Source organism: Pezoporus wallicus, unplaced genomic scaffold (genome assembly GCF_028554395.1).
Source record: "Pezoporus wallicus isolate ANWC-B61680 ecotype Strahan unplaced genomic scaffold, APGP_CSIRO_Pwel_v1 contig_749, whole genome shotgun sequence".
Classification (NCBI taxonomy): domain Eukaryota; kingdom Metazoa; phylum Chordata; class Aves; order Psittaciformes; family Psittacidae; genus Pezoporus; species Pezoporus wallicus.
In genome coordinates this window covers 4,791,848-4,806,434 of record NW_026641327.1, presented here as the reverse complement: position 1 = coordinate 4,806,434, position 14,587 = coordinate 4,791,848, and the positions used below count along the sequence as shown (strand labels likewise).

At 37.9% G+C, this 14,587-nt stretch overlaps 1 protein-coding gene across 4 annotated transcripts in view; it reads right to left on the bottom strand.

The window, feature by feature from the left end:
• Window positions 1-14,587, bottom strand: part of PTPN3 (protein tyrosine phosphatase non-receptor type 3) — a 152,826-nt gene that overhangs the window by 69,239 nt on the left and 69,000 nt on the right. For 3 of the 4 annotated variants that reach the window (XM_057423071.1, XM_057423070.1, XM_057423073.1), the window contains exons 2-6: window positions 12,174-12,328; window positions 3,324-3,431; window positions 3,117-3,174; window positions 1,959-2,037; window positions 452-496 (exon numbers count right to left, since the gene is read on the bottom strand). In XM_057423071.1, coding sequence (XP_057279054.1) covers window positions 452-496; window positions 1,959-2,037; window positions 3,117-3,174; window positions 3,324-3,431; window positions 12,174-12,328 — 445 coding nt within the window. The remainder of the gene's footprint in view (window positions 1-451; window positions 497-1,958; window positions 2,038-3,116; window positions 3,175-3,323; window positions 3,432-12,173; window positions 12,329-14,587) is intronic. The other variant, XM_057423072.1, reaches the window with a different exon arrangement.

Below are 14,587 nucleotides of genomic sequence, written 5' to 3'. Positions count from 1 at the left end.
GGCAGCAGATACTCAGACCTCCTTTTTCCTCTCAAAAATGTACAAACACACAGGCAAAGGAACCACTGGTTATATGCCCACCACAGAGGGAATATAACCCTGAAATAATGAGAAATGAGAGCAAGAATTCACTTTGCTACTCCATCCCAATTACTGTACTAGACAGTGGGTCCCCACGTTTGAAATACTATGCTTGGCACACCATGTTTTACAAACACACAGCACCTCCTGCAGATCATTCACTACAGCCTTGCAAACTGTTCTTCATAACTCAGCTGTACGAAAATTTGTAATGTTTACCCTAGCAATTTTTTTTTCTTTTAAAGCAATATTTCATGAGGTGCATTTTTATAGCAATGATACCCTCGGATTTTTTTTTTTTTTGCTTTGTTTTGGTATTTAATTTTATTTTAGAAAGAATTCTAGAGAAATTGAAGAGTGTTCCTATTACCTTCCTTCCGCAATATCAGTCTTCAGTTGCAGGAAGAATAAGTGCCTAGAACAAAGTTTTTTGAAAACAAAAGCAAACATAGGTTTATTTTCACTTTCTAAAGGTATGGTTTAAATGGTTACATGCATTAGTTTGATTTTACTAAGATTTCCTGGCAAACTATGCAAACAGATGAATAAACCTTAGTGGCATTTACAAATAATGCAATCATACACCCACTTACTCTCACAACAGTTTTAAAAGTCTTTTGGCAGTCTGTACTATAACTCCAGGACCACAGCATTAATGCCACAACAAACACTACAAAACCCAAACCATTACGGAACTGGGCTCTTTTACTCCCAGTAATAGTCATCTTGGATGTAACTTCAAAAAAAAAGCCAACCCCAGATTGTGATAGTCTACCTTAGAACTACTAAGTGGAGGACAAGACATTTCTCAAATAGCAGATGCCGACAAAAAAGCTCTAAAACAGTTGTCCATGAACAGTTCAGCCTTGCTGTTATTATTGTCCTCGACAATGTTACTTTATAGTGATACTGGGGAGTTGGGATGTGAGGAACCATACAGAGCAGGTCTTTGAATAATTTCAGTTTAAAATTGCAGAAGAGCCTACAACTATGTGATTAGCAAATACCAAAACAAATCAACAGCTAAGTTTTCTACAAGTATCATATAACATGATCTACTATTTCTATTCTCAAATCACTGCAATGAATAACGAAAGTTACAAAAAAAGCCAGAGTAATAGGCATATCTGAATTCTAAATTCCAAATGATAAGCACTGAACAAGTGTTCAGTTAAAGCCTTGTGACAAGTAAATTAAAAATTGCCTGTAATTCAGGTACCACATCACCTCAAAACCTCAGAGACAGGTTGCAAAAGTAAATTTTAAAGGTCTACTATAAACTGAAACATTATAGATCTTTACATGTTACAAGTAATGGACAAACTAGAAAACAAGTACTGTTATCTGTCCTTTCTGAAACAAAATAAACACCACCCTCCCACACCCTCAACATTAAATCCACCACACATGTTCAAAACTGACTCAGTGTTGATACAAAACTTGTAACATAGACCTAGGGCACACAGACAGCTGAATCACTAAACTTTCCTACTTTTTAATCTTTGCATCTGATTAATTAAGGGATCCAGAAAGAAAAGTAAAAAAAATGCAACAGGCAAGTACTTCAAGTAATGAAAGTGTTACAAAAAAAAACAAAACAAAAAAAAGGGGGTAGGGAGAATCCAACATACAAATAAACTAACTGCCACCTTTGCACTAGCTTATACTCTTGGCTGTATTTTGGAATTGTAAGCTGTGTATAACAGAAACCATTGATTATGAGCATCACATCAAGCTGTCAATTCCAAACACACTGAATACATAAAGTTATAAAAAGTTTTCAACTTAAGAAAGCATAGTTTGTCAAGCTGTGGAGATGGGAAAGAAGGGCTTTACATATTCCTAGGTCATGGAAGCAAACATCAAACAGAAATTACCTGGTTTGTTCTTGCTGAAGCGTGTTAGGATCAGGTATAAAAAACCTTACACGAAAACGAAGGGAGCAGGGAAAACCTCCTGCAATATTTTAGAAGAGCACATCAAATTTTTGTTAAAAAAAAAAAGTTTTCATTTCTGTATTTACAGAAAAAAAATAATAAATGCACCACATAGAACTCTCTTGTGTTTTTCTCATGAATCTAAAAGAAACCACAAGATGTGTCTCGTGATCCCCAACTATGAACATCAACTATGAAAAGAAAATACTGTCAGATTTTGTGATGCTTTCATTTGAATTACTTTGTATATGCTACTTTACATAAAAGGCATTAGTTAGTTATCTTTACCTCATTGGTATTAGATGAGAAAAATGTGGTATATACATTGAAGCATCTCAACTGGGATAATGCACAATTCTATCTTATATATAAATACAAGAAAACAGAAGTTCAGCATGTTACCATCATGTATCTTTATTTCAATTTGTACACAATCTATAGCATATGTTAGAAATGAGAGAACTGAAAAATGTAGCTCGAGTGTCACAGCACAAATCAGAACAGTGCCAGCCAGTCCTACACTGCTGTCTGATAGTCATGCTGACCAGCCTGTCCTTCTTGGTAAGCATTCTGTATTACACAAAGATGTTTATAAACGAGAGATACTAGAAGAACACATGCACTTGGAAGTGTGTAGGACTGGGGTTTTCTTTCATTATGTTTTTTATTAAAAACAAGCATTTTTTTTATTATTATTATACTTGAGACAAGAAATTGTCAGAATCTATACATGAAATTTGCTCCACTTCCTTCAATCAAAACTCCTTTATCGTCCCTATCAGGAGGAATTTACTGGTGCCATATGACATGACAACTACTTTCACAGCCATAATGCCCAATACTGTTCAGAAGCCAGGTATAGATGCTATTACAGCATCAAAGGTCAAAGACCTACCAGGTCTTATTAGCACTCAGCAGTAAGAGATTAGAAAGCTCTGCAGAAAAGACTGGCAATGATAAGACTTGTTTGTAAAGAAAATCTACCATCTCGACACACTAATTTACAAGAACTGTATTTATTCTAGTCATAAAAACAAAGAAAAGCAGGACTACACAGTTACAATCGAGATTAAAAACAATATTAAAAACAAGTCTTACCTTTTAACTGTTTTCTAATAGGTTTGTTTGGTTCAAGCCATCGCTGTGAAATGAAAAACTATTAGATGGATTAAAAATATTTACAAATGAATACTGTTAATTTATGTTTGTGTACATGTATATGTGTGTATACATGCATGTGTATGCATGTGTATATATACGTATATACACATATACATGCACACATATATTATTTACTATACTTACAGGTGAATCTACTGAAGTTTCATTCTGCTGTAAACCAAAATATTCCTTCTCTGTCACACCCAACTGGTTATAGGTCATATCCAACAAAATCTGTCCAGTGTCTTGTTTCTGAAAACAAGAAAACTTTAGAAGTTAACCTCTGCAACACTTACAATTTTTAAGGTACAATTAATTGGAATAAATGTTGTGCGTTTTTTTTTTAAATAACCCATGAATAAAAATAGCTGCTAATTCTATGGATCAAAGTTTACCAGCAATAAGAACTTTACTATGATAAAAGTATCTTTAGTTAGTTTGTTTTTTAAAGAGGATTCCTTCCCAAAATACATTAAGCATGTGAAATCCCAATATGAATTAACATGAACTCAACAAGCCCTTGAGGTCAATCCAACAACTCAGTTTTAAGCAACCTCTCCCTGGACCATAGTCTTAGTTCTACAGAGAACAGGCTGCAAGGGTGGCTTACAGCCACATGGGGCTGCTCTGGTCTCTGCTGTTTTCCACATCAGCTGTCAAAAGACAAAATAAGTATACACCAGGATAGAGAAAAAAAAACTGTAGGATCCTATGCTCCAGCCATAAGATCCTGTCCTTCAGCCTGAACTCCCACGTGCTCCTCAGCTGCCATTCAGCCAGTATGTGCTTTCTGCCTAGATATCCCTCAGGGCAGGTACCACAGAAGACCTGGTGCAACAGCGTATTACACAGGCAGCAGAGATCCAGAAGTATGAGCATAGTATAATTTTCCAAAACCAAACAAATATCTCCATGCCATGGTATTCTGGATTAATCAAATTCTGCCAGGGAACACTGTCAGCCAATTCTACTAAAAAGTCAAACAAACAAAGAACAAAAACACAACCACAAAAAGGAACAAACAAACTCCCTTCAAGAACATTGTAATCCTAAATATGCTAATACATAACAGTTTGCAAAGCTGTATGGCACTTTATGTCTAGATTTTCACATATGAAATTGCTGGACAGAACAAAAATCAGGCAAGTCTGCTTGCTATTTGGACTATTAAAAAAATATAGCAAACTAATTGTTCAGGAGATTTTCCAAATCTTACTATTAAAAAGCAAAAATAAAATATACATGTGCAAAAAAAAAAAAGAAAATTACCAAAGGAAAATTAAGGAGACTGCAAAGACAAGCATTTTGTTCTGAAACAAATTTCTTAAAAATTAAGCTGTGATTTAAGTTCTGATTTCTGAAGCAGAAATCTTCCAGAGGGACCCTGACACGCTTGTGAGGTGGGCTGATGTCAACCTCATCAAGTTTAACCATGCCAAGTGCAAGGTCCTACATCTGGGTCAGAGCAATCCCAGACACAGCTGCAGGTTGGGCAAAGAAGAGATTCAGAGCAGCCCTGTGGAGAAGGACTTGGGGGTGCTGGTTGATGAGAAAATGAACATGAGCCAGCTTCAGTGTGTGCTCGCAGCCCAGAAAGCCAACCGTATCCTGGGCTGCATCAAAAGGAGCGTGACCAGCAGGTCGAAGGAGGTGATCCTGCCCCTCTACTCTGCTCTTGTGAGACCTCACCTGGAGTATGTGTGCAGTTCTGGTGTCCTCAACATAAAAAGGACATGGAACTGTTGGAACAAGTCCAGAGAAGGGCCATGAGGATGATCGGGGGACTGGAGCACCTCCCATAGGAAGATAGGCTGAGAAAGTTGGGGCTGTTCAGCCTGGAGAGGAGAAGGCTGCATGGAGACCTCATAGCAGCCTTCCAGTATCTGAAGGGGACTTGTAAGGATGCTGGGGAGGGACTTTTCTTTAGGGACTGTAGTGATAGGACAAGGGGTAACGGGTTCAAACTTAAACAGGGGAAGTTTAGATTAGATATAGATATAAGGAGGAAGTTCTTTACTGTAAGGGTGGTGAGGCACTGGAATGGGTTGCTCAGGGAAGCTGTGAATCCTCCATCCCTGGTGGTGTTCAAGGCCAGGTTGGACAGAGCCATGGGTGACGTGGTTTAGTGTGAGCTGGCCCTGTCCCAACCTGCAGGGGGGGTGGAACTAGATGGTCTTAAGGTCCTTTCCAACCCTAACTATTCTATGATTCTATAGGTTCTAAGCAAATTTCTTAATCTTTTGAAACAAAGAACCTCATGTATAAGCATGAGAGTGACCACATTTTTGTGGATGGCCCCAGCCTTACTCAGTGCATAAGAATGCCTGCTTAATAAGCCAATATTGTATCCAATTCTCTTTATCTAGACCTTGTTTATTATACAACACTCAAGCTCTTTTAAGATGACAGATTAATCTTTTTTTTTAACAGGGTACCACACTCTTGTAATTGAGTGCTTTAAGTAGTAACATATACCATAATCTTCCCTTTTATCATAGAAGCAAACTTTCTATTTAAAAGATGGGAAAAGAAGAACAAAGATACAAGCAAGACACCCACTTGGCTACCTTATTTTGGAGGATAGAATATTATCCAACACTTCCTACTGCTAGGTCAAAACTTCCAGCAGCTCATTTGTGATAGGAATGCTCAGTGTTTCCACATCAGGCTCCAGATGTAAGCTACGGTAACAGCCAACTATTGGCCTCCTGTGGAAAGCTGTGCCCATTTTTCCTGGATCAAAGTCACGTATGAACAAAACAATGTAGGCAACATTTGACTGTCTTACATATGAAACTACCCTTTCCTCTCCAACAGTCTCCCATCTTGTTTAACTTTCACAACAAAAGGCCCTGCAATAAATGTGAGTCCACTCAGGCCTGTAAGCCTGCGCAGCCATCAAAAGCAGCATCTCTGTCACCTCCTCCTTCCCCAGCTGCACATTCGCCCCTTCTTCCGAGCAGGCTACTGTTCTCTGGGATATTCAAACCACAACACTGATCAAACCCTTTTTTTCCTTAAATAGTATAGATCTAGTGACAGGTAAGGACCACATAACCAAGCATCCCTCGTCACGCACAGCCACTCTGCCATGCAGCTCTGTTCAGCACCACCAATGAAGTGGGCTCCACTATGAAGACCTGAGATTTGCTGTCAAGAGATTAACCGTATGTGTACACAAGAGGGCCCTATGAAAAGAGCAGACATCACCTTAACCCTCTGAAATAATGGGCATTTCCTCATGTGAACATCTTTAGCACTGTCTTACAATACATATCATACTCATTTCCCCAGGGTTGTGTTTCTATAAGCAGAATATTAAAACCCTTTCAAGTGACATCTCATGACACCAGCACTGCTCAGAAGCATAATTGCACATCTATGGTGCATACTTCTGACACGAGCTAAATGAGCAACTGAAGTCATATTGTGATCAAAACCAGTAATTAGAGAGGATGAGACATAGACTTGCTTCTCAAGTTTCATTACAAATGGGGCAGGAGAAGACCAGAGGGCAGATTCTTCCGCTAATTTTCTTTTCTCTCTGAATTTCAACACTTCTGACTCCTTTCAGTCTCCTTTCTTTGCAACAGCATTATCTCCTAATTTCCTTCTCATTTTTCATGCTTCTGATCCTTCATCCCATTTCAGATACCTCCATCCTCTCTCTCCCCACCTTGTCACAACTGTATGCCCCCTGTTCCCCCCAGCACACATGAATTGCTATGCTTTCTGTTTCCTTTTGAAGACAAGCAAGCTCCCTGCGACAATATTCTTGCTCAGCAGCTCAAGCTCTTTGCAATGCTCCCGTGAGTTTACATTAAAAAAAAGTCAGCTACTCAGACAGTTCTATTCTCCTCCACCTACATACCTATTTCCTTCTCTTCCTTCTCTCCACATTTCCTACTAAAAGCAGTTTCTAACAGTACTTTTCTGTGGCTCCAGCTCTTGCTCTCTCGTATTAAAAGCACAAAGCTTCTTACACAGTGCCTAGATCAAGTATCCACTCCAGAAATCCAAGTTAAGTACAAAAAGTCATTTTAAATTGTTAAGGTCTTCTTCAGTTGTTAGAATTCCAAAAGCCAAAGATTTTTGTTTTTCCTCAAGAAGAATCTATATTTACTCAGCTTTGGCTTTATGAAACACCTGAATTATTTTTTCAGCCTATACACTTTAAAGTTACCACACAGCTCACACCACACAATCTTCAATCTATATTGCACGTAAACAGTTTTGAGATGTAAAGTGAGGCAGGCCAAGCATGTCACATGGCTGCTTTAGAATCTTGACATCCATTCCAATACATTCCATAAGACAGTGTATTCAAATACGACATGTTAAGTGCTTTACAGCACACTATTCTTACTGCCCCTCCACCATAGGAAGAGGGCAAATCAATGTGAACACTGTTCAGCTAAACTGGGCATTAGAAGAAAATTCTCCTTAACCCTGTCAACCATTACAGCAAGTAGTTAAGGCATTCTTAATAAAGCTCCTGCCTTTCTACAATGAGATAAAAAAGACAAACAACATCCACTTTCCACACTAGCCTATTCTCTTGCAGTGACACAAACTCTTAAGATTTTTTTTCCTACTAAAAAGAAACATTTCCAAGAGGTTTGCTTGTTTGTACCAGAAATTTTCATTTATTTCATCTTCCTGACATCTAAGAACCCTTATTCCGAACTGTTAAAAGCCTTGCATCAACCACCACATAACCACATTCACCTTCATTTACAGTCTGCCTTGAAATATATTTCACCTTATGTTGGATAGGCCAAAAATTAATATTTAAAGAAGTCATAACTAACACCTATTAGCTTCTGCCTATGCCGCAACAATTTCCTGCAGTATTTAGGGAATTTAGATTAGTCAAGTTTAATTCTAGTAAACTACACTATTTTGAAGAGAAAGAACCTATTCACTATTTTTAATGTCAAGTACTGCCTAGAAGCTGGGGTGATCAAGACCCACTGTTTTAAGTACTGTATAAACCTAAGTTGAATACTCTCAGATCTTTGATGTGAAGGAGTAAATATGCAAATAATCCTTTTCAGTTTGTTAACTTCTAGAAGGTAAGTGGTACAAAGTGACATTTTAAGAGGACAGTGCAACATCCCCCTGTAGCACATGCCCTTGTCCCTCTTCTCTACAAGAGCTCTGCTTCCACTTTCTGGCAATGACAACCTCAAAGTTAAGCACCACCTAAGCTTTTGCAAATTCAGTTTCACTTCAGACACAACAGCCGTTGCCCCTCATGTGCTGTTTGAAGTTATTCTTTCCTAATTTAGCCTGTAACAGTCATCTACCACCAAACAGCTTGTGTCCTTTGGTCCCCATATGCCTCTGAGCTTTTTCTTTTAATTTCCACGCTAATTTTACACACAGCTAATTTATTTGCTCTTCTGCAAACTGTCCTTTTTTGTTCCTGGAATTTATTTACTCACCTGGTACTCTTATTCAGTGCATGCAAGATTTTGTTTAGCTAGAATAAACAGAAGAGCCTCTTTTTAACTTGGGTCCTGACTTTTGCAGAACATCCTACTTGTACTTTCTTTGCCTGCCTGACTGGAACTTCCCTCTTTCATCTGTGAGTAGCCAGGATCCATATGTGACATTCCCTGGAAGATTGCCTCAATGCCAATACTAACACTGTTAATACTTCCTTGACATTGGCTGAAGACTCCTGTCTAGTGCTTAATAGTGCTCCCCTTTTAGGAACAATAACACGAGCAGCTCAGCCTGCAAACTACAAGTGTTCTCCTCTGTGGTCTGCAACTGAAAATAGAGCTTAAAACTCTCCCACTACATCATCTTATGAAAGCTATCGAGTTTACATTACTGATTTCCCTCACTGCAATTACTCTTTATTCAAGATAACCTACCTGCTACCTCAGATTCCTGTATCCTTTTTATTGTTAAGGCCTCAAAAGTTGCATTTTTGATTTATTGGAAGAGATTCAATAGCAACATGTTAATGAAATTTGACAGTCAAGAACCCTATTAATATCCCTGTATTCTTTTAACATCTTTTCAGCAAGATCTACTGCCACCTCTTGAGCCAGCTCCCTGCTATTCCCATAACTCTTTTAGATTCCATACACTCTAGTGTAGTATTTTCCTATATAAAGGTCATACAAAATATTTATCCAAGCTCACAGAGCTCTGACCGACTGCATTTCCTCTGCGTCAAAAATTATTTAAAACAACATATACACGAGGTTAGTCATTCCAGTTCTAATTTCAGAAAAATTTCACCTCCACTAAGTCTTTCCTTCAGCATTTATTATGAAGTCAGGCCCTATGAAAGGCTAAGACTAACAAGCCTGCTGTAGGTCAGATCACTTTCTCACTGTCCCCAAAGGCATCATCAAATTTCATACTGCCTTACTGCTTTGCAGTCAGAGTATACTAATCTCTGCTTCAATATAAAACTAAATATTTGTTGCCAGCCTGAAACATCATACAGCAGTTCTAGCGATATGCAAGGACACAGATCTCATGTTGTCAAACAATATCCATCAGGAAAACTTAATGACAGAGATCCAACAATTCCACATCATTGCATTTTACTATGAGTGGCTTAAAATTATAAAACTCACACCCATAAGCAAAAAGAACCTGTAAGACACATATCTCTGCCCATAATTTGAAACATACCAACAGTAACTGTTGGTTTTAATTGCAAAAATCATGTTTCTTCTCAAATACTGGAAGGAAGAACTTAACTGAGACAGTGGGGAAGGAAAAGTATTCCTTATGATTTACATTTCAAGTGTGAAGCTCTTCTCATTATTACTGCCTGATCATTCTATTTCCAGAAGGAAACCCTATTACCAAAAGCCAACTTGTTAAAAAAGCAATAATCACAGGTACTAAGACAGAAGCACAACTCAAAGATGATGCAAAACAGTATGGAGCAAAATCAGATCTATAAATCAATGTCTTGATTTGAGAAAAAGTTTCTCTACAGTAACACAGAAAGGATTCACACTAGCAGGGAAAATCTGTTCATGGCAAGACTATTTTTCCTTCGATACGTGCCTAGCTGATTTCCAGACTGACCACAGACCCGAGCTGCTCTTTGCTAACAGACATAAAACTGAACGATGTTGGCAATTAAAATAAAAAACACACGCTCAGTCAAGCACAAATTTTTCACTATGCTGAATTTTTTTGTTAAAGTAAGCAGAACTCGGACACAAATTTTATGCAGATGGCTTCAAGCCCTTTTAAGAAGTGAACCTTGCAACACAACCACTGTGGCAAAGCCTGTCCTTAGGCAGTCATCAAGGTGAGGTAATCAAGAAGGGCCATCCTAGAAGATAAGTGCAGGCTTTCTCTGTAGTCAGTCCTGAGAAGAAAGCTCAGGAACATAAATCTTCTGGTAAATCCTTTCCTTGCATTAGCCCATAACACAGTGGGGTAGCCATGCTCCCTGCTTCTTTTCAACTGAGCAATAATGGGGCCTTCAGTACCCTATGACAGTTCAGCACTATAGCTGCAGTAAAGGAGGCCTTTCCAGTTCCTGAATGAAGGAGGTAACCAGCAGGAACACCTGTTGAAGGCAGCTGGGTCTGGAGTTTCAATGTGGTTCGCATTTATCCTATTGCATTCATTCCTCAAATGACAAAATGAGAAACAAAGTTCACTTCTACAATGCTGGACTTCAGGCCAAACACTAAACCTAAAGCTGTGTTAACACTTGTTTACAAGGAAGAATTAGGCTACTATGCATGGATTTCAAAAAGTTTAAAAGTCCCAATTTTTCAAAGATCATTGTGCAGGGGGAAGGCAATTATGCTAGCTTAGTGATAGACAAGGCAATCCTCTAGAGCATTCTGAATAAAAACAATGGGAATTGTATACTGATGTGGTGCCCTTTCTCTTAAATACCTACTCTCCTTGTACTCCAGTCCCCAATGTTAGCTACTTCATAAACACACAAACACACAAACATATATCAATACACATACATATATAGTAGATAAAATATATACTAAATGTGAGCCTAATTCTGTATATATTAGAAAAAAAATCTGTTTATCTACCAAATAATTTCTATTTCAATAAATATCCAACAGATAGAGTTAAAAATTAAATTAGTCGGCACACAGAACTGTAGTCACACTTAGGAAAACACAGTTTTCAGGTGAAGTTTTTAATCTCCTACAATAAAGTACCACATAACATAGGAGATTCAACAATGCAGCTGTCTCAGCAAAATGCTTCTTCTCAAATAGGGTAAATTGCTAAAACAAGTATCATATCACAAATTCATATGATTTACTTGAATTCATCCAGTTTTCTGCATAGTCAGATAATTATACTGCAAATTGACTGAGGAGTGAAAGTATTTCCTTTGTTTTAATTTAAAATTAACTAATAATTTTAAGCAGAAAAAATGGTTACAAACCATAATATCTATAGGATAAAATACAGTAAAAGTGTAGAGTACAAACCTCCATTAATGCCCTTTCCCTCCCCGCTCCCAAAAAAACTACACTGAAGTACAAAAGACTGAACAGATCTGTCCTACTAAGCCATGACATCTTCACTATTCACCACATCTTTACATTTCAGAAAACATGTACTGACATCAGCACAAGGCCTCCTCATTTTAACATTACCAGTGCTTTGATGAGAGGAGAAGCACATTCAAATTTGGGAGTCCCCTTTAAATATGAATTACTTATTCATAGCTGATAATGATCACGAGATCTGTTTCTCCATGGTTTCCATATCATACAGAAGACCTTTTCCCAGATACAATCTGCACGCAATATTTTGTGATGTTTCAGCTGGCTGACTTTAAAGAAAATTAAAGTAGCACTTCATAAATCCATTTCAGAACCAGTAATTCTGCAATTTGTAATGGCAACACTTCATCTTCACCATCTTTTGGAAATCTCATGCCACAGGGTCCCACATTTGATATTTAGCTTTCAAGCAAACTTCTATGTATTTTTAAAAAAAGTAGTTTTCCAAACTTACGTTAACTTTGAAGCTTTGTATTGAGCCATCCAAAAAGTGGACGTTACAGATTATCTCCGACCGAGTTTTCTCTTTGGGTAGTTCTGATGCTCGTATGTTATTTATCCTCCCACCTAAGGCCCGTAAACGGGAGTTCATAACTATTGCCGAATAACCTGCGAAACAGAAATTATGTTTAATAGCAGTTTTTATAATTCACTATGTTACATCTATGGTTTTGCAGAGAAATCCACATCATGCAGACTTTATTACACCCCAAATACCTATAATAACAAATGCTTGCTATAAAAAAGAATAAGTTGTAAGGCATTTGGCATTGCTTTAGTTTAAATAGGTAAAAAACCCACCCAAACACCTACTATCAACCAGGAAGACAATGTCAAGACAAGTTTTTATCCTCTGTAGCCAGTAGATCTCTCACCTACTTACAGATTTCCTGCATACTTCTGTATTTACCATACAACTTTGTTTACTCTTAACTTACAAAACAGCTTCTTGTTAATACAGATCACATCCTGTCAAACAACATTTTGTTTCAGGAAAATATATATACACAAACACCATGTGCAAAGCAACCAGAATTAACATCAGAACATGTCAATATTTTACAGCCTGGCATACATAAATTTATGAAGTCAGAAATTTGATTCCAGGAAGAACATTCACACACATACACACACACAGAAAAAAATTTTGGTTTCTTTTTCCTGTTTTGGAGAAAATTTTCATGAACACCAAACAGCTATATTTATGGATGCAAAAGAAAACAAAATGAATCCCAAAGAGAAAAAAAAAAGCTAGCCATTGAAGTAAGAGAGTAATTAAATACAGTCAAGCCTGTAAACATTTCAAGCTTCTCTTCACTGGATCAGTTTACCCATTAACATCAGGGCATATAAAGCCAGTTGGCAAGCAAAACAGAGGATAGTTTTCCAGCTTAATTACCATACCAATTATCACATTATACCTCACTTATTAGAGGCTAACTACAAAGAGACTTGCATACTATGAGTGTTTCCTAGACTGCTGGCCAACCGAGACAGGGCCAACGTCAGGACTATTATGCAATCTCCCCTTATTTGTGTATCTGCCCTAAAACATAGGCTGGCTTTTCTTTCAAGCAGATAAAGATGCTGAACAATTCAGAATAAAACAAATTCTGAAACAAATCTACACACACCCCACTACAAAAAGCAAACGTGAAACGCATGAAAAAAAACATGCAAAATTGCACAGAGCACCAGGGGCAACAAAGGAGTGCAGTGATGCATCCTCCTGTAACAATGTGTAATTGTTACAATTCCCTTCTCACAGAAAACTCAGAAGTCAGGCACACAAAAGAATTCAGCTAATACTCCCTCATACTTTTCTTTGACAGCCAAATGACAGTTTGCTATCGTGTATTTTCTAAAACAAACACTCTAAGTTGCCAAGCCTGATTTATTTAGCCAGCATTTCTTCTGAGGAAATCAGCAGTATTTTCCTATTATTTTCCAAAGGTGTGGGTTTTGCTTGTTTGTTTGCTTTGGCATTTTTTGTTTTCTTCTGTTTTTAAAGGAGGGGGAAAAAGGTGAATTCTTTAGGTGAATTCTGAACACTATTTCCATATAAACCATTATATATTCCTATAGCTTTGAAACTGGTTCTGCTATAAGGTTTGCAGTTTGCCATGTTTTGTTTTTGTTTTTGCTTTCTTATTCAGTTTTTCTTATTCAGTTTTTGCTTTCTTATTCAGCAATGATTGTTGATAACTAAAACATGCAGTCATCTAATGACAAGGGACATACAGAAGGTGAAGACAGATTACGACTGTATACAATGCCTACAATCACACGTTCTCTAATTTTCTGGCAGTTAAGTTTTAAACTACTTATTCAGCACTGTGTTCACCTTTTACCAAACAGCCAGGTGACTACACAAGTCTGCACAGTCTTTTTGCCCCTTTCCATCCACCAAAACAAACAGAAAAACCCCGAAAGTTTTCACTTGCAGAAATAGCTCTCTACCAACTAGTCCACTGATGGGCAGAAGGAAAAAAATATTCTTCATTGAGGAGAAAATTATTCTTCAGCCACTAGATGGTTTTGGCAGCTACATTCAAAGCTTTGTCAGCCTGGCCTTTGGGGCTCAGTCCACATTGCAATGCCTAACGTTCCTGGAGCTTACAGACTTTGCTCTTGGGAAAGCCCTATTTGACCACTCTGCTCATATTCCCCAACCCTTTTCACTTGCCGCCCTGAGTGCTTCCGATCTTATACTTCCACTGTTCCCTTTTAATATGGATGTTCCCTCCCACCGTAGCTGGGTTGCAGCAGAGAGCAACAACCACAACGTATCTTCAACATTCAGCTCCTGATCTGACTGGAGAAAGCAAGAAAATCTCACTGAGCCCCCCAGCTTCTACTGCAGAGTGT